Source organism: Phymastichus coffea, unplaced genomic scaffold (assembly GCF_024137745.1).
Source record: "Phymastichus coffea isolate CEN01 unplaced genomic scaffold, Cenicafe_Pcof_1.1 PCOF00098, whole genome shotgun sequence".
In the NCBI taxonomy this organism is placed as follows: Eukaryota; Metazoa; Arthropoda; class Insecta; order Hymenoptera; family Eulophidae; genus Phymastichus; species Phymastichus coffea.
The window spans coordinates 832289-851598 of NW_026706909.1; the positions used below are offsets into that span (position 1 = coordinate 832289).

At 30.2% G+C, this 19310-nt stretch overlaps 2 protein-coding genes and 1 long non-coding RNA gene across 3 annotated transcripts; 2 read left to right on the top strand and 1 right to left on the bottom strand.

The window, feature by feature from the left end:
- LOC131669916 (uncharacterized) lies at positions 1 to 3887 on the bottom strand. Its single transcript, XM_058945120.1, has 4 exons — positions 3807 to 3887; positions 3374 to 3724; positions 1721 to 2083; positions 1 to 1646 (listed from the first exon to the last, which is right to left on the bottom strand). The coding sequence occupies exons 2-4, from the start codon at positions 3620 to 3622 to the stop codon at positions 1098 to 1100; spliced, it is 1161 nt and encodes a 386-aa protein (XP_058801103.1). The 5' UTR covers positions 3623 to 3724; positions 3807 to 3887; the 3' UTR covers positions 1 to 1097.
- An 8843-nt stretch (positions 3888 to 12730) lies between these two features.
- LOC131669887 (uncharacterized protein ZC84.1-like) lies at positions 12731 to 15533 on the top strand. Its single transcript, XM_058945078.1, has 7 exons — positions 12731 to 12788; positions 14450 to 14563; positions 14627 to 14743; positions 14808 to 14924; positions 14988 to 15107; positions 15170 to 15289; positions 15352 to 15533. Exons 1-7 carry the CDS (start codon positions 12731 to 12733, stop codon positions 15531 to 15533), a joined length of 828 nt encoding a protein of 275 aa, XP_058801061.1.
- A 7-nt stretch (positions 15534 to 15540) lies between these two features.
- Positions 15541 to 15988, top strand: LOC131669939 (uncharacterized). The gene is made up of 3 exons (XR_009302408.1): positions 15541 to 15653; positions 15716 to 15832; positions 15899 to 15988. It is a non-coding gene; the product is annotated as an uncharacterized LOC131669939 (long non-coding RNA).
- Positions 15989 to 19310: the final 3322 nt, after the last annotated feature.

Sequence of the window (19310 nt, forward strand, 5' to 3'; positions counted from 1 at the left end):
TTGTGTAGGTTACTTCAAATCATTTATTTTTCATCGATACGATGTATCTCGATGTAGAGAACAAATATAACATTATACCATGTACAATAATTGTACAGTAGTATTTTTCATAACTGTTGAATAACCACAAATAATTTATCAATACTAAATAAGGATATATCTTGAGTAAAGTGATCCATTTGATACTACAATATTTGGTACAATTTATCTCGTTTTTTTTCTTGATGAAAGAAATTTATACTGATTTCACGTATGACAAAATTGTTACAACTATTGGAATGTGGTAAGATTATGCTTGAACATGAATTCCTATACTGGCGGTTATTTCCAAATCTCAATTATGCGAATTTTGAACGAATCTATATGAATAAAAATCAGTACAAACATTTTTCACCCAGAAAAACAGTCCGATTCGTTTTTACTACCATATTCAAGTAATTTGTTACACATTCTCATTATCGTTAACATTATATTTTCCAAAAAAAAATCTATTTCAAACTTAGCGATAATTTCACAGTTAAACACACGTATGGCAAACTTGCGCAGTGGTTAAGTGGAAATACACTTTTCTGTACATTGCAATCGCGAAAAATGCGTTTATTATTATTAGGCACACCTTTGGAACCCAACTAACCCAAAATCGATGAATTTATAAAACAAAGTAAACTATTATATTCAACAATGAGTAGTAGGTTATATAAACAATAATTTTTAAATCATTACAAAAACATCTATCAACTGCATACATACACATCATATTCGGAACGATGAATGTACAAAAGGTTCAATGTACATTTCTACTTGTTTGAAGATCAGAATACCATTTTTTATAGAATGCCGATGTAACAACACTTTAATATGAATTTTCATGTTGCATCAAACGAAAAAATACAGTAATAATCATATACACATCTATACACGCTAATATACAAATTACTTACGTCAACAGTTATTGGGTATTACATTTTTGAATCTGAACGTCAGTGAGCGATCTTTCAGAGAGAAAAAAATTATATGCGTTTTTATGACAGTTAAAAGCTTCTAATTGAAACGCAGTTAACAAAACAAAGTACCGTCATTTCAAATTGTTAAACATCTCACTCCTGAGCAGTAACGGTTATAGTTTTTCCTTTAGGGTCATCGAAGCGATCCATTGTGCGAATGTCCATAATCATCGATATACCCCATATCATAATCAGTCCTAAAATAAACGTAACAAAAAGTCCCATCCAAATGGGCACCGTCGTGAAACCAACGCAATCGTAAGCGTCACCAAAAACAGTTGTATTCAGTTGTACTTGTATATCAGTGAGGTTCAACACGATCATATTCAAAACTTTTTTATCTGGATCTGGATATACGTAAGAAAATAGAATACTGTTGCTGCAGTGGTACGAGAAATTAGTAGTTGGGAATTCGATGTTAGTTTTACTCTTCAGGACTATTGGGTTATCTGATTTGTTTTCTACGGCATAAGTAATGTCTACTAACTTAACGTATCCGTTCAAAACATTGAAATCAGCTACCAAAGTCACAGTTCCCAATTTATCTGACGCAAAATTCATCTGCACTTCTGTGCGGTTCTTCTCAAGTTTCTTTATTGACGAACTTAGCAACGTCTTCAACTCATATTCCGTACCGTTAATCTGTAAAAAAAAAAAATGAAATAACATTTTATATTTCTACTTTAGAAATTTATTTGTTGATTATATCGACAGACCTTCAACATAGGCTTCTTTTCGGCATACAGCAGAATTTTTCCGTCTGGGGCTACGATCCACGAATCCGAATCTGCTTTTGGGTCATCTGCTGCTCTCTTGATACGTTCCGAAGATGAATAGCTGCAGGATTTTCCAGTTAAAGCAATCACAAGATTTGGACTGGATTCTCGAATCACATTGTACACGTCGGGAATGGCATTGATATCGTTGATCGGTACTTCTACCAATTGACCATCGACGACTGTTTCAAAATCGTCTTCCACAGTTATGTTGTAATTTGGTAGATTTTCAAAAGTCGATATAGCCGATTCCACTGATGCTAAATAAGTCAGTGATCCAGCCTTGTTCAGTTGTTGCAAGCTCTGTAATAACAAATGTATTAAATGATCAATCAAACATTCAAGCACGTAAAATAAACTCTTAATATAGACTACATTGTTTTTTCCAGTATCACTATCGGCGAAACAATATTCATGTAATGAGAGAAGATAAAGCATTTAAATTTGACTTGCCGCGCTTTTCTTATTGATTCTGCGCATCTCGTGTCGCAAGTCACGCGAGTCATGTGATTACCCGAGTGTATGAATTGTGGCGCATCGGAGTCCTCAGGTACCCACAGCCATTAAAACGAAACGAACGAACGAACGTACCCGAGTGTAGTGAGCATTTTGGAGAATTTTTAAATGCCTAATAAAAATGACTTGTCAATTTATTAAATATTTGCATTGAAAGTATAAATATAATTTTCTACTTTCATAAGATGCTATAGATATAGATAAAAAATTGAATCAATCAATAATCAAAATTGAATAAGGAAACAGAATGCAATATATGTTAAAATAGTTATGGGTTCTAAAATAAATAGTATGATTAGATGGTAAATATCTCTCAAATGTCTATATAATAAAAAATTCAAAATTGAAATGTTTTCTCCATATGCGACAACATTTCTAACAGGGTATAAGAGAAGTGTTTGACATCATTAAAATTACTTTTCACTTGTTGTTTCACATGAAGTTGATTAAGTACATTATATAATAAAATTTTTTTTAATTAAGTATAAAATATGTATAGTACTATCATTATCATGAAATTTATAGCCAATAGAGTATACCTACTATTGGATAGTGACTTTTTTATAATTTACAATTTAAAATTTTATAATTTATAATTTACATAGATTTTAGAAGTTTATGTAAACATTTTAATAGTTTAATTCAATTAATATTCCAGCCACTGATTAAATTTTAGGTTGTATGAATGAATCATAACTTAACTTAAAATAGCACAAATAGGAATCTCACAAAAAAAAGCTAGGAAACAACAAATTCTTTTAAAAAAAATACTTTTACAAAATTGAACTAGAGCTATTGATTTTCCCCAAAACTATCACATTCAATATTATTTTAACTCTAATAAAATGTTCAAACTGACATACTTCCTTTGAGTAAAATTGTTTTGAAAATTGAATTGTTTTTAATCAAATGCATATTCTGTATAATACTGATAATAATATTAAATTAATAGTTCAATGATTTTTTAGTCATTCTTTCGAAACACAATTTCATAATATAAAATATGTTTGATTCCAAACATTGATTCCAAGACAAGTTCATGAATAAAAGATAAATAAATAGTATATTATTACAAACCTCTTTGTGATACTTAATTTCCTCAACACAGAAATTCTCTTTGACGAAGACCATTATAGGTGGTTGAGTCTTAGCCACTCGCTCAATCAGAACCTTCTCAAATTCTGACCTTGAAGTTTTGTGCAGAGGATTAATGAGGTCATGGGATGCGTCTCCAGACCAAAGTAGCACAGGAACAACATTTCCCGATCGCACGACGATCAATTGAACGAACGCAATAGAGGCGAGGAGTAGCCAGGAACTCGCCATATTTGTTGGATCACGACTTTTCAGTGAGAATCAGTATCTTGACGAAAGCTGACTTGTTTTTGCTATCGTTCCTGGACTAAACTTGAACTTTTTGATAATCAGCTATACACGAAAAATAATTAATTACTTACAGAGAATAGATAAAAAAGAGTTTAATAAGTTTAGAAAAAAAGAACGAACTTACAAAGTTATAACCTACAAGCAACTACTGCTTGTGATTGTCACATGATATTGGCTTTTTCCTTCTGCTCTACTCGAATGGCCAGGGGGGCGTAGGTTCTGCTCAGCCGGTATTATAGTTGTCATATGATTTCATCACATGATACACTTATGTATACGAAATATGCCGCGTAAATTCGAATCCAATTTACATTCTATTATTTTTGTTATTAATAATTTCAAAACTTTTCAGAATAATTTAATAAAATTTTGAAATCATTAGTGTAAATAAATAATCATATATATTTCGACTAACATATTTACGATCTATTTAGATTTCATAAAATTTGTAGAATTATACGCTCTTAATTTTACTGTAAGCTTTTGTTTCGTAATCAGTATTTTTTATCTATATTAAAGTGACTTTAAACAAACTATAGTGGATAGTGCCTAAATTACTTCAGATTACTAATTCAAAAATCTTGAGGAGAATCCTATCTATCTGACTTTATTGCTATTTCTGGTTAAAAAAAATATAGTTAATAATATCCATTTTTTATAATCTCATTGTTACATCGTGTCTATCAATTACAACATTGAATAATAAAATATAATAGTCACGTCCATGTAAGTGGGATACTAATGAACAAATGTTTATTTATTTCTTTATTTGTTTACAATTTATGAATAGTAAATTAGTAAACTGATGATGTTAACTAGTTCAGCACCAGCATATATAACATTTATTTTCTTGGGTATTCGCAATATCTTATTTTACACTCTGTAACAAACAGTCCGTTTATCACTCAATTAAGTATGTCGAGAATGCGTTTCACAATGTCCATGGAAAATCGATTGCAAAGAAATCAGTAAATAATAAGTCAAATAGTAAGGAATGCCTAGGTTCGGGCAATAATATGACTTCGAGCGAATTGACGATTCCCGCACACGGCAAAACAGCCGCTTGAGCAAAACGGCTTTGTAGCGTCGTAGCATTTCAGCCGTTTTTTACATATTTAGCTCTGCGATTTCAAATATAATAATCTTAAGCCTAAAAGAAAAAGTTTCAAATAAAAGTTTGTTTTTTCACTCCAAATACATTAGTTTACTTGTAAATCAGGGAAAAGCACAACGTTTTCAAAATCATAATGTTTTCTTTTACTTATTATTTTTCAAGCTGCAGAGATGAATATAGAAAGAAATGCTAATATTCATCTGCATTATCTCGTTGATTTAATTTACAAAATCAATGTCAATCATCATCAAATTATTGTCGTAAGCATTTTTTTTTAAATCGAATTTTTTCCTTTTGTAGGAAAATAGTAAACGCAACATGTGCGAAATATAGATGATCAATCTTAAGAATGCCAACTACAAATAAGTGTGCTAATATTTTCAATAAAATCACCTACAAAATTCATCATATCCCTTATTTAATAATTATTAATAGAATATTAACAAGCTAAAAAATTCAAAAGCTTTCTTGAAGCCTTAAATATTAATATTAATATTGAAGTTGAAATGGGAATCGAATCTCAGTTTGATATTCAATCATATACATCGCGATTAATGATTGAACTGACATCATTGACATCATGACGACAAATCGCCGTTATCAGTTTAATAAAATAGGTCAAGGGAATTGATTACGACGCAATGAATCCCCCTTATAATATAAGGATAATTTATATGTTTATACTTGATAATCGGAAGAGGTAAAATTTCTTTTCATATAAAATAAGCCTGTAAAAATATATCATTGATTAAAAGTGTCAATACTTAAATGAATTCACTTTCAATATCCGACATTATACAAAAATTTAATATTAACTAAACATATTGCCTCAGAATTTCTATTATAACAGTCGATAAAGAAAATATATAAGAATTTCTTTTGAAAAGCAGTAAATTCTTATGAAAACAAATGATATTATAAGACGTTTATTGAAATGTAAATTTTGTAAAAAAAAATATCTAAACATAATTGTCCGAAAATACACAATCAAGCCATCTATCTGAGGCCGTGAACGCGGGGTGAAATGAACTTTTAGTTGGTGTGAGAATAACTTTATTTAATCCAAACTAAGACTTACAAATATAACGCGACTCGGCAGAACGTAAACCGCGAAGCTGGCAGAAGGCCGAGCTGTTAGCTAGTCTCGAGTTCGGGCTAGAGTGTCTAAAACTCGCCCCAGCTACATGGCGCTTCTCCTTGGAAAATCCCGTGAAAAGGGCAAGTCCCTCCCACGAGGTCCGTGGAAAGGGTAGCTGGGACCGCGGGTTAACATTAAAAAACGAAGGTTAGGCGTGCGCTTTCCCTTAAACAAACTCATTAACGCGGATGCGCGACCGTCGACGTTTAATGTGTTTATTGCAGTCTCCAGCAATTCGTTCTAAATTTATGAAGTTCTTTTTTGCATAAAACTTCTGGCCAACACGTGGAGGGAAAGTGCACGCCACATATCTATTCCAATTGTAAAAGATTAAATTTTTCAAAGTAAGCAGTTAAAAATTTGTTGCAATAAATCATAAAATGTTATACCGTAATCAAGCCAATAATGAAACAGGATTAGCTTGTGAGCCTTCAAGTGAGCCTAAATCTATTGAAATCAGTTGGAGTGTTTCAGAGACGTACGCTAATATGAAATAATTGAGGTCAAATACAGAATCTCTTGTTGAAATGGGCAAAAAGAAATAATCATCTGCGTCTTAAGCGAGTAAAAAAGTAGAATAATTCGATGTTACTTATCGTTTATTTATTCCAAATGATAGCTAACTTGTGTGTGTGTGTGTGGGAGGGGGGGGGTGTAGTTGGCTTTATTGAATGGAACAATTCTGACCATGATATTGAATTTAATTGACCTTGTTATAAACCTATATTTGTATAGCTGAAAATCTTAACCTTACCAACTTTCTGAATTGAACTATTAAATATCGTAATTGGAGAAATCTTGTTATCCGAGTTGTAAAACAGTTCTGCAAAATTGTTGGTATCCCAAAAACAATTATCCAAATGTTTACAATTTTAGATATTTGAATTTCAATAATCATAAGTTTGGCTTTCGTTAAATTATTATTCTAATTTTAAGTTTTTGAACGACTTTATATATATTCAACATAATTTATATTTATTTTTCGTGTGTATGTTTGCATATCTCTGGAAGAGTTTATGTGAATTCGATGGGGGAGACACATTTGAAAGGATATGCCTGCGAATTGGTTTAATATTATTGCTGGCTTAATAAGAGCATAGATTTCCAAGTAACTGCAGAAAAATGAAGTCGATGTAGATAATTTTTGGAAAAATTATTATATTACTTTTCATCTTTATATCATTGCCGTTGAAAATTCACAATTAATGTTATATCTATTTCTGTAAAATAACTTATTTTTGTTACTTGTTAAATTGCTTTATATCTATCGCTGGTTATCAAAAGATATCATTTCATTATCAACGCTGCTATAAATTGAGCGAATTCGATCCTACAGTACATTATAATCGATAGCAAACAATTCTAGTGTTTGCGAGGTGAATAACTTTTTGAATGGTCGATCTGAAAGCGTTCTGAAAGCATGTATACACTAAGATGGATAATTCTCTTAATTTCTATACATGCAATTTTGTGTGGACGTGAGTGATTTTTTATTTAATAAATTGATACTTATATAAAAAATTATTTTGTAAAATATTTGAACAATTAAGATATTTCTAAATCGGTACACGAGAGACTTTCGCATATAGCTTGTAATAGCAATAGCGGTTGCAAGATCTCCAATTCTCACTGCTACCAAGAAACTTGCAAATGTAATCCCGACTACTTATTCGACGAGTTCAAATGGAAATGCTTGAAAAGTAGGTATTTGACGTTTTCTTTGACCAATCCTTAACCAGAGTAAATAGTCATAAATCATTTTGTAAAAATAAAGTATAAGCTTCTCATGACAATACCTGGTTTTGAATCTCAGATCAACCAGAATTATGCTTGAATTTGTTCGTAACAATAATGAAAATTTGAGTATTTTTGTCCTTCCAGACTTAGGAACGCATTGTAATGACAAGAAAGAATGCGAGATACCGAATTCTGATTGCAAGAATAAAATATGTACTTGTATGGAACACTACATTCAGCATGAACAACAATGTGCCGCAGATAAAATTTCTAATGACAATTTATTAGTTCCTGAAGTAATATTCAATGTGAATTTTATTTTATATAGAACTGGACGGGGAGCGTAAGATCGACGCTAATTGTAAAATAATAAATTTCTATTGCCGAATTAACAAGTGCACTTGTAGGGAAGGTTTCATTAAATTTGCAGAAAATGTTATCTAAAAAGTAATACTTCTTTATATACCACTTACAAGTTACTCGTTTCAATTTAATATGCATTACATTTCATATAGGACTGGACGCGGCGTGTAATATCAAGAATGACTGTAAATTAGAAAATTCTGATTGCCAGAACAGCAAGTGCGTTTGTAAGAAAAGTTTCTTAAGGATCAATGGAAAATGTGAACCAGGAGGTAAAACTTCTTATGGCTATGTTATATAGTATATTGTATAGTTGATGATTTTTATTTGATGTGAATTTAACTTTATAAAGGACTCGACGCGAAGTGTAAGATCAACGATGACTGTAAATTAAGCAATTCGGATTGCCAGAAGGGCAAATGCACTTGTAAGAAAACTTTCTTTGAGTTTCATGGAAAATGTAATGCAGGAGGTGAGACGCCTGTTGTCCATCTAATAGTGACTCATTTGAATTCTATATTTGTTTTTTCATAGGACTGCACGCAGACTGTAAGACCAGCGATGAGTGTCAAATAAGCAATTCTGAGTGTCAAGAAAAGAAGTGTACTTGTAAAAAAACTTTCTTTGAGTTTTAAGGAAAATGTAATGCAGGAGGTAAGACGCCTGTTGTCCATCTAATAATGACCCATTTTAATTCAATATTTGTTTTTTCATAGGACTAGACGCAGAGTGTAAGACCCAGGATCATTGTAAATTAAGCAATTCTGAATGTCAAAATAATAAATTCACTTGTAAGAAAGATTTCTTTGAGAATGCCGGGCAATGTGCAGCAGATATGAATTTTATTTCCATCTACTAATTGAGAATTTTAAATCAATATGAATATGATTTTTCTAGGACTTAATGCTCCATGCAGCATAAACAACGACTGTAAAAAGGAAAATACAGTTTGTCATGAGAAAACATGTCAGTGTAAGCCAAAGTTTGTGGTTATACCAGACAAGGAGAAATGCCTTCCTCGTAATTAGTTACTATTCAAACATAAAAATTTTTCAGCTAATCCATTAAGGTTTTGAGAATACATATTTTATTTTTCTCAAAGAATCACAGTATAATGAAACTTGTGAATACAATATTCAGTGTTCATCGGTTATGGAAAATACATTCTGTAAGATAACTGGGCAATAATTCTGTGCTTGTATCGAAAAGTACAACTACAAAGACGGAAAATGTAATTCTTCTACGGTTGCACAATCGATGTTATTCCTTGTGATGCTTGCAGCACTATTATCGAAATTGCTACTGTAAGAAAGTCTAAATTAATTTTGTGAATTTATGTGAATATGTTTTTAAAGATTACTCGGTTGTCATCACTAATAAATTTGTAAAACTTGCATTATTACCTATTTGCACCATTCCGTAAATAAAATGTCACTGAATACTAGTTACGTCAAATTGGTAAGTGATATATGTGTTCTATTCATTTACTATTGCATATTAATTAATTGAACGTTATTGCTATTTTTCTATTATGTAATTGTCATTACACTGAGTCAAACATTATTATCATTAATTGAATATCCAAATTTCCTAATGCTCATGACTTCGAAATACCTTATTTAAACTGTTTTATACACAGTTTGTATCCTATTAATAATAAATTATATTTCTAGGAATCACGTCGTTTTTCATTGCAGCTATAAACATTTATCAATATTCTAACATTCCTTTATCACAAATTACCTACTCATTTACTTTGGTCTAGTTGTACAATAAATCCTTTTTTTATTAGTTAATATTAGTGCAAAATCGTTTTTCATTTATGTGACTATTGTAAACATTTCTTTACATCAAGCATAAAATTTTTTTTGAACTATTAGCTATGTTTCGAAAGCAGCGCAACATTAGAAAGAATGTAAATACGAAGCTACAAAGCTCTTCCTCGTACGTTTTGTAACATTACGGCAGAGAAAAAATAAAAATGATAAATGAATATCGAAATAATATTCAGTAATTTTAGTTATATACACGGTTAGATCATCACTACTCAAAATCTGACAAGTGTTTTACAACGAATGCTTACTACGCATTACGAACCATCGGTTGTTCGAAGCATATATATTCATTTATGGAGTTAATAATACTAATATTGCGCTGCTTTTTCCTATTTTGTAGTTACTATTATATCATTGACGCCATAAATGCTATTGTAAATAGTGGATTGTGTGAAAAGTTTTTTTATCCTAATTTATAATTGTATAAAACAAACTTTTTCCTCTCGTTTTGAATTATTAAAACGTATTCTTTCTTAATGTGTGTGTGTTTTGCGTCCGTTGATATGTGTATTTTTGAAAATATGGTTTCAATGATCAATTATAAAAGTCATCTTTTTATATTATTTTGCTGTTATATGATTAGAAAACGCGTTATTGTTTGATGCTATGACGTCTATTATAGTTACATTTTTTCACTTTTATAAAGATTGGCATTATAAGCACGTTCATAAATTAAACAAAATTTTTTATTTTGAATATGTTTTATCTTGAAACTGTTTATACACTCAAACAATATAGGATAGAGAAAAAGTCTATTTCTGTAGGTAATATTATTAAATATATGTATATCATTAAATTTTCGAAATTTCATACACTGTTGAATGTTTCAATTATTTGCTTAAATTTATATGCCTTTTTTTTATTGGCATTAAAATCTGACTACGATCGAAGCTTTGTCGATAAAATGAAAATCTACATAAATGCCATCTTTTCATGCTCTTCTCAGTCCAGAGATGGAGTTTGAACATTAACAATTGTATGCGAAAAAAATTTGAAATATCGGAAATTAAGGAACTTCCGATAGTTGACAGGTCTGAATCCTTTGTTTATATTTGTTCAATCGCGACTTTTCAATGAAAATCAGACTCTTCATGAAAGCTTAGTTGTTTTCAAGAAAGGATTTTCTAGTTAATATGGTTACAAAATGATTCTTTTTGTAACAATTGAATCATTTTATTGAAAAAGAAATAATTTTGTATTAAAAGTATTTACTCAAAAAATGTTAGTGTAACTATAACATTTATGGTATAATATTTGCGCGTATATCGCTTATTGTCATTACATATAACAATGATTAATGCAACATTCACAAACTTAGGTATTCAAAAGTTTTCTTGAAGCTTTGAATATCAATATTAATATTGAAGTTGAAATTAGAATTGAAACTTAATTTGAGATTGAATCAGATAGATCACGGTTAATAATCGTACTTACATCATTTTTGAAATACGATGAATCACTGTTATCAGTTTAATAAGCTAAAGCGAGGAAATTATTTTCTTTATCAACTTTTATAACACAGTGAATCTAAAGAGATAAAATTCTTTTTCTTCAAATAGATTAGAAAAAATATATATTGTACATTAAAGGCAAAAACACTGTAATAAATCCATTTTTATCATTACACAACATTATACAAAAATTCAATAGAAATTAAACATAGTTCATCAGAATTTCTATTATAACAGTTGAGAAAGAAAATATGTATACAGGAGTTTCTTTCCTACATCAGTAAATTATTATGAAAACAAGTGATGTAATAAGAAGTTTATTGAAATGTAAATTTTGTCAAAAGAAAAATATCAAAACATAATTGTCAAAAATTACACAATCTAACCATCTATTCCAATTATAAAAGATTAAGTTTTTCAAACTAAGCAGTTAAAAATTTGTTGCAATTATTCATCAAATTGCTCTAATCAAGCCGATAATGAAACGTGATTAGTTTGCGAATATATATCCATTCGAATGAGCCTAAAATCATTAAAATTAGTTGAAGGGTTTTGGAGATCTGCACAAGCATGAAACAATTATGGTTAAAAACATAATCTCCTGTTGAAATGTCTAAAAAGAAATAATTATCTGCATCTCAATCGAATAAAAAATGTAGAATAACTTGATGTTACTTATCGTTTATTTATTTCAAATATGAAAGCTCACTGAAATACACACACACACACACGCACAAACTATAAGTTTTTATCGATGTATTTAGTTAGCTTCACTGAATGGAATAATTCTGACCATTTGATTTTTGTTATCCGAGTTCTAAAACGTTTCTACAAAATTGTTAGTATCCCTAAAATAATTTTCCGAATAGTTACGATTTTAGATATTTGAATTTCAATAATCATAAGCTTGGCATCGCTAAATTATTTTTTAATTTTCAATTTTTGACCGACTTTATGAAAGGAAAAAATTCTATATATTAGACATAATTTATATTTATTTTGTGTGTGTATGTTTTAATATCTCTGGAAGGAGTCATGTGATTTCGATGGGAGCGGCATATTAGGTTTTCTGGCTGGCTTGATTAGGGCATAGCTTTCCGAGTAATTGCAGAAAAATAAAATTGAAGTAGACATTTTTTAGGAAAATAATTATATTATTTTTTTTCTTTACGTCAGCTTACAATTAATGTTATATCAATTTTTATTAAATAACTTGTTTTTATTGCTCATTCTATACTTCATATCTATTGGTTATTATCAGAAGATATCGAATGTTACATTATCAACGCTTTTATAAATTGAGCGTATCTGAGGCTACAGGGCATTATCGATATACGGCAGCAAACATTTTTACTATCCCCGAGGTGAATAACACTCTTTAAATAGTCGATCTAAAAGAGTTTTAAAAGCATGGATACACTAAAATGGATTATTCTCTTAGTTTCTGTACCTGTAATTTTATGTGAAAGTGAGTGATTTTTTATACAATAAATTGATATTTATTTAAAAAAACTATTTTATAAAATATTTGAACAATTAAGATATTACTAATGTGGTACACGAGAAATATTCGGATACAGCTTGTAACGGTAATAACGCTTGCGAGATCCTTAATTTTCACTACGGCAGAGAAACTTGCAAATGTAATTCCAGCTACTTTGGATGACTCTTAGATGTATCATTGTTGATTCACAATAATAAAATAATGTCTAGTTGATATCAAATACCAACATGAACAGAGCGAATGTAGAATTGTAATTCTAACTTTACAGTCAAAGCGCAATATCATTTACCACTTAATAGATAGAACTTTAATGTGCGCACTTGAACCGTTTCGGAAATCTAATATTAAAAAACTTCAAAATATTTTGGTAGGAAATGATTATTCATGAGACTTCATTCGGCATGTATTGCTCTTCGTACACCAAAATTTAATTACAAACGTCTCTGTGAAGATAAAAATTGCTGTTTTGGCTTTTGATAAACCATTATTTAATTCTTTGGAGGCCGATGTAGGGAAGTTCAAGATCAGTTGATTCCACGGATGACTCGAAAATTTAACAATATTCAAAAATTGGGTAAAAACATCTGAAACAAACGGAGTGGGTATAAAGTAATTAAATTAAATATTTATAATTAATTTTTTTTATCTAAAGCGCAGCAAGGCTTATAATTAAGTCATAAATTTATTTGGATTTTGAACTTAGTTATTAATTAAAGATGTTGTCGTATTAGAATTAAAAGTGAAAAAGCTTGTGGAAGTTTATTTAGATTATTTAAGTGTTGATTTGGTAGAATTAAAACAAATTATATCTCTTGTAAAAATACAGTCTCCAGATTTTTTCTCATATCGCACACGTAGCAATTTTAAAGAAAATAAATATTGAATGTAGGAGTGCGCGCGCGCGTGTATGTGCGCTCTATAACAGTCTTATATTAGATGGTTAACAATGCTATGATACCAATTTATCCAAACACACATATAGCCTACATACTTCTCGCTATTCAGATAACTAATTACGAAAGCTAATCATCATTTTCAGTACTATAAAGAATAAATATCTACATAAAACTACACTTCACGACAAATTATCTGTATTGGCTATTTAAATATGGTACACGAGAGATATTTGGATAAAGCTTTTTTTGATAATAATGCTCATCACTGAAAAAGAGCTACTGAGATCATTCAGTTTCATACTCTAATTGAAAAGTTTGCTAAAGCAATATATAGAAGAAAAAATATCTGAAAAATAGATTTTCATTTTAGAAGTTTTTGCCGGGACAGTATCAATAAAATTTAAATTTTCATAATTAATGTGAATTTATTTGTATAAAATTCACATTTTCAATAGCAGGGTCAATCAGGTTTTAATTCGTTATTGTTTCCACCCTCGCTTAGCTAGGGTGCAAACGCTATCAGAAACAAGAACCTCCTTTTTACCAGACTAGTATCATAATATATTATATTTCACGACCAATCGTAAGCCAGAGGAAATAGTCATAAACCAATTTGAAAAATGTAGTTTATGTTATGACAGTACGTGAATAATAAATAAACCAGATTTATGCTTGATTTTTCTTGCAAAAATTATTGATAATTGAACATTTGTTATCCTTCTAAATTAGAAACGACATGTGAAACAGATAGGAATTGCACAATTCTTATAAATTCCGAATGCAAGGACGGTATATGCACTTGTAAGAAATATTTCTTTGAGCAAGCCGAGCAATGTGCAGCAGGTAAGACCTTTTCCTATCTATTAGTTGAGAATTTTTGACGAGCGTGAATTTTATTTTATATAGGACTGGGCGCGGAGTGTAAGAAGAACGATGAGTGTCAAAGAAGGAATTCGGATTGCCAGAACAGCAAATGCGCTTGTAAGAAATATTTCTTTGAGCAAGCCGGGCAATGTGCAGCAGGTAAGACCTTTTCCTATCTATTAGTTGAGAATTTTTGATGAGCGTGAAATTTTATTTTATATAGGACTGGGCGCGGAGTGTAAGAAGAACGATGAGTGTCAAAGTATAAATTCCGAATGCAAGGACGGTATATGCACTTGTAAGAAATATTTCTTTGAGCAAGCCGGGCAATGTGCAGCAGGTAAGACCTTTTCCTATCTATTAGTTGAGAATTTTTGATGAGCGTGAATTTTATTTTATATAGGACTGGGCGCGGAGTGTAAGAACAACGAAGAGTGTCAAATAAGCGATTCTGAGTGTCAAGAAAAGAAGTGTACTTGTAAGAAAACTTTCTTTGAGTTTCATGGAAAATGTAATGCAGGAGGTGAGACGCCTGTTGTCCATCTAATAGTGACTCATTTTAATTCTATATTTGTTTTTTCATAGGACTGGATGCGGAGTGTACGACCGACAATGATTGTCTAATAAGAGATTCTGAGTGTCAAGAAAAGAAGTGTACTTGTAAAAAAACTTTCTTTGAGTTTGAAGGAAAATGTAATGCAGGAGGTAAGACGCCGGTTGTCCATCTAATAATGACTCATTTTAATTAAATATTTGTTTTTTCATAGGACTGCACGCAAACTGTACGACCAACGATGAGTGTCAAATAAGCAATTCTGAGTGTCAAGAAAAGAAGTGTACTTGTAAAAAAACTTTCTTTGAGTTTGAAGGAAAATGTAATGCAGGAGGTAAGATGCCTGTTGTCCATCTAATAATGACCCATTTTAATTCAATATTTGTTTTTTCATAGGACTGCACGCAGACTGTAAGACCAACAATGAGTGTCAAATAAGCAATTCTGAGTGTCAAGAAAAGAAGTGTACTTGTAAAAAAACTTTCTTTGAGTTTGAAGGAAAATGTAATGCAGGAGGTAAGACGCCGGTTGTCCATCTAATAATGACTCATTTTAATTAAATATTTGTTTTTTCATAGGACTGCACGCAAACTGTACGACCAACGATGAGTGTCAAATAAGCAATTCTGAGTGTCTAGAAAAGAAATGCACTTGTAAGAAATATTTCTTTGAGCTTGACGGGCAATGTGCAGCAGGTAAGATCTTTTATTCCTATCTATTATTTGAGAATTTTTTATAAATTTGAATTTTTTTTTATGTAGGACTCGACGCGGAGTGCAAGACCAATGATGACTGTAAAAAGGAAAATACATTTTGTCATGAGAAAACGTGTAAGTGTGAACCAAAGTTTGTGGTTATACCAGACAAGGAGAAATGCCTTCCTCGTAAGTAGTTACTATTCAAACATAAAGATTTTTCAGCTAATCTATTGAGGTTTTGACAATACATATTTTATTTTTCTCAAAGAATCACAGTATAATGGAACCTGTGAATACAATATTCAATGTTCATCGGTTGTGGAAAATACATTCTGTAAGATAACTGGGCAATCATCACACTGTGACTGTATCGAAAAGTACAACTACAAAGACGGAAAATGTAATTCTTCTACGGTTGCACAATCGATGTTATTCCTTGTGATGCTTGCAGCACTTTTATCAAAATGTCTACTGTAAGAAAGTCTAAATTAATTATTTGAATTTATGTGAATATGTTTTTAAAGATTACTCGGTTGTAATCACTAATAAATTTGTAAAACTTGCATTATTATCTATTTGCACCGTCCCGTAAATAAAATGTCATTGGATACTATTTACGTCAAATTGGTGAGTGATAAACATATTCTATTCATTTATTATTGCATGTTAATTAATTGAACGTTATTGCTATTTTTCTATTATGTAATTGTCATTACACTGAGTCAAACATTATTATCATTAATTGAATATCCCAATTTCCTAATGCTCATGAATTCGAACGACCTTATTTAAACTGTTTTATACACGGTTTGTATCCTAGTAATAATAAATTATATTTCTAAGATACATGTTGATTTTTATTTCAGTTATAACCATTTGTCAACATTTAAATATTTCTCTATCACAAGTTAACTACTCGTTAATTTTGATCTATTTGTACAATAAACCTTTTTTTCATAATTTAATATTAGTGCAAAATCTTTTTTATATGCTTAAACTATTGTAAACATTGCTTTATCTCAAGCATCAAATTTTTATTTTAACTTTTAGCTATATCTTGAAAACAGCGCAGCATTACAAAGAATTTAAATACAAAGGTTTGCCTCACACCTCTTGTAACATTACAGCAAAAAAGAAATAAAAATGATAAATAAAGGTAGAATCAACATCGATTAACTTTTTTGATGTGCAGGTGTAGATGATGAGTACTCAAAATTTGACATGTGTTTCACACCGAATGCTCACTACGTATAACGTAGCATCCGTCGTTCAAAGCATATATATTCATTTATGGAGAATTAAATTAGTTATTAATAATATTGCGCTGCTTTATAGTTATTATTACATTATTGACGTCAAAATATTATTGTAAATAGTGGATTGTATAAAAAGTTTCTGCTGCGAATAATGGCGATCACAATAATCATAGGTGACCTCGATAATCTGTGAAAATTGAATTAGAATCTAAATGCTGAAACAAACAGCATTCGAACATCTATACCTAAATTTGAGAACAAGGTATTAATAAAACATATTTTTATAAAGCTTTGTAAGTCAATAAAAAGAATAGGCACATACAAACTTCTCTGGACTACGAGATTCTAATACAAAAATTTAGGGTAATCAACAATACGGTATTTAACTTTTCCCTCCATGATTTCTCATTCAGTCGATTGTTGACACGTCTGAATCCTTTGTTTATATTTGTTCAATCGCGACGTTTCAATGAAAATTAAACTGTTCATGAAAGCTTAGTTGTTTTCACGAACAGATTTTCGAGTTAATATGGTTACAAAATGATTCTTTTTGTAACAATTGAATCATTTTATTGAAAAAGAAATAATTTTGTAATAAAAGTATTTACTCAAAAAATGCTAGTGTAACTACAACATTTACGGTATAATATTTGCACGTAAAACGCTTATTGTCATCGCATCCCTTGTTACGAAAATTATTAATGAAACATTCACAAATTTTGGTATTCAAAAGTTTTCTTGAAATTGAAATTAGAATTGAAACTTAATTTGAGATTTAATCATAAAGATCGCGGTTAATGATTGAAATGACATTATTTTTAAAAATATGAGGAATCACCGTTATCAGTTTCATAAGATAAGGCAACGAAATTATTTTCATTATCTATTTTATTGCAAAACAATGAATCCCCTTTATATACTTTACAATCTGAGGAGATACAATTCTTTTTCTTCAAATAGATTAGAAAAAATATATATTGTACATTAAAGGCAGAAACACTGTAATAAATCCATTTTTATCATTACACAACATTATACAAAAATTCAATAGAAATTAAACATAGTTCATCAGAATTTCTATTATAACATTTGAGAAAGAAAATATGTATACAGGAGTTTCTTTCCTACATCAGTAAATTATTATGAAAACAAGTGATGTAATAAGAAGTTTATTGAAATGTAAATTTTGTCAAAAGAAAAATATCAAAACATAATTGTCAAAAATTACACAATCTAACCATCTATTCCAATTATAAAAGATTAAGTTTTTCAAACTAAGCAGTTAAAAATTTGTTGCAATTATTCATCAAATTGTTGTAATCAAGCCGATAATGAAACGTGATTAGTTTGCGAATATATATCCATTCGAATGAGCCTAAAATCATTAAAATCAGTTGAAGGGTTTTGGAGATCTGCACAAGCATGAAACAATTATGGTTAAAAACATAATCTCCTGTTGAAATGTCTAAAAAGAAATAATTATCTGCATCTCAATCGAATAAAAAATGTAGAATAACTTGATGTTACTTATCGTTTATTTATTTCAAATATGAAAGCTCACTGAAATACACACACGCGCGCGCGCGCACACACACACACACACGCACACGTGCGTGTGTTTGTGTGTAATTTTAATATTCTTTGATATTTGTAGTTTTGAAAATATGTTTTAAATTATCTATTCATACTCATAAAAATTATATCATTATATTATTTTATTTATAAATAATATAATTTATATTATATAAATTATATAAATATATAATTATATAAATTATATAAATATATAATTATATAAATTATATAAATATATAATTATATAAATTATATAAATTACATAAATTATATAACTCGCATCGCTCGGGCGTAAACGCCACACGAGACGAGAATCTACTTTCCCGCACTTGTATCGTAATATACTATTCTGATTCTATGATGCCTACTACCCAGATAACATTGTGGTGGCACGTTGCCGTCAGAATGCAAGCACGGCGTGACTTTCATGCCAGCACAATGACGGCCAAGTACATCCGCATCGGGACAGCATTATGCGAGCACACCGTGGAAGTCACGGCGTGCGTCTATAATACCAGCATTGTGCCAGCGTAGATGAATAATATAATTTTTCGCGGCATGCACGAATAGTGCCGACATTATGCCTTCCCGTTCTGCTGCACGAAATGCTTGCTGAATGCACGCATTGTGACGGCATTTTGAAA

What these genes read in the sequence shown, in the direction of transcription:
- LOC131669887 (XM_058945078.1), top strand. Translation starts at nt 12,731, where the DNA reads ATGGATACACTAAAATGGATTATTCTCTTAGTTTCTGTACCTGTAATT. An exon ending in AGCCGGGCAATGTGCAGCAG is followed by an intron (nt 14,925 to 14,987) that starts GTAAGACCTTTT and finishes TATTTTATATAG; the next exon opens with GACTGGGCGCGGAGTGTAAG. An exon ending in TGGAAAATGTAATGCAGGAG is followed by an intron (nt 15,108 to 15,169) that starts GTGAGACGCCTG and finishes GTTTTTTCATAG; the next exon opens with GACTGGATGCGGAGTGTACG.
- LOC131669916 (XM_058945120.1), bottom strand. Translation starts at nt 3,622, where the DNA reads ATGGCGAGTTCCTGGCTACTCCTCGCCTCTATTGCGTTCGTTCAATTG. An exon ending in AAATTAAGTATCACAAAGAG is followed by an intron (nt 2,084 to 3,373) that starts GTTTGTAATAAT and finishes TTGTTATTACAG; the next exon opens with AGCTTGCAACAACTGAACAA. An exon ending in AAAAGAAGCCTATGTTGAAG is followed by an intron (nt 1,647 to 1,720) that starts GTCTGTCGATAT and finishes TTTTTTTTACAG; the next exon opens with ATTAACGGTACGGAATATGA.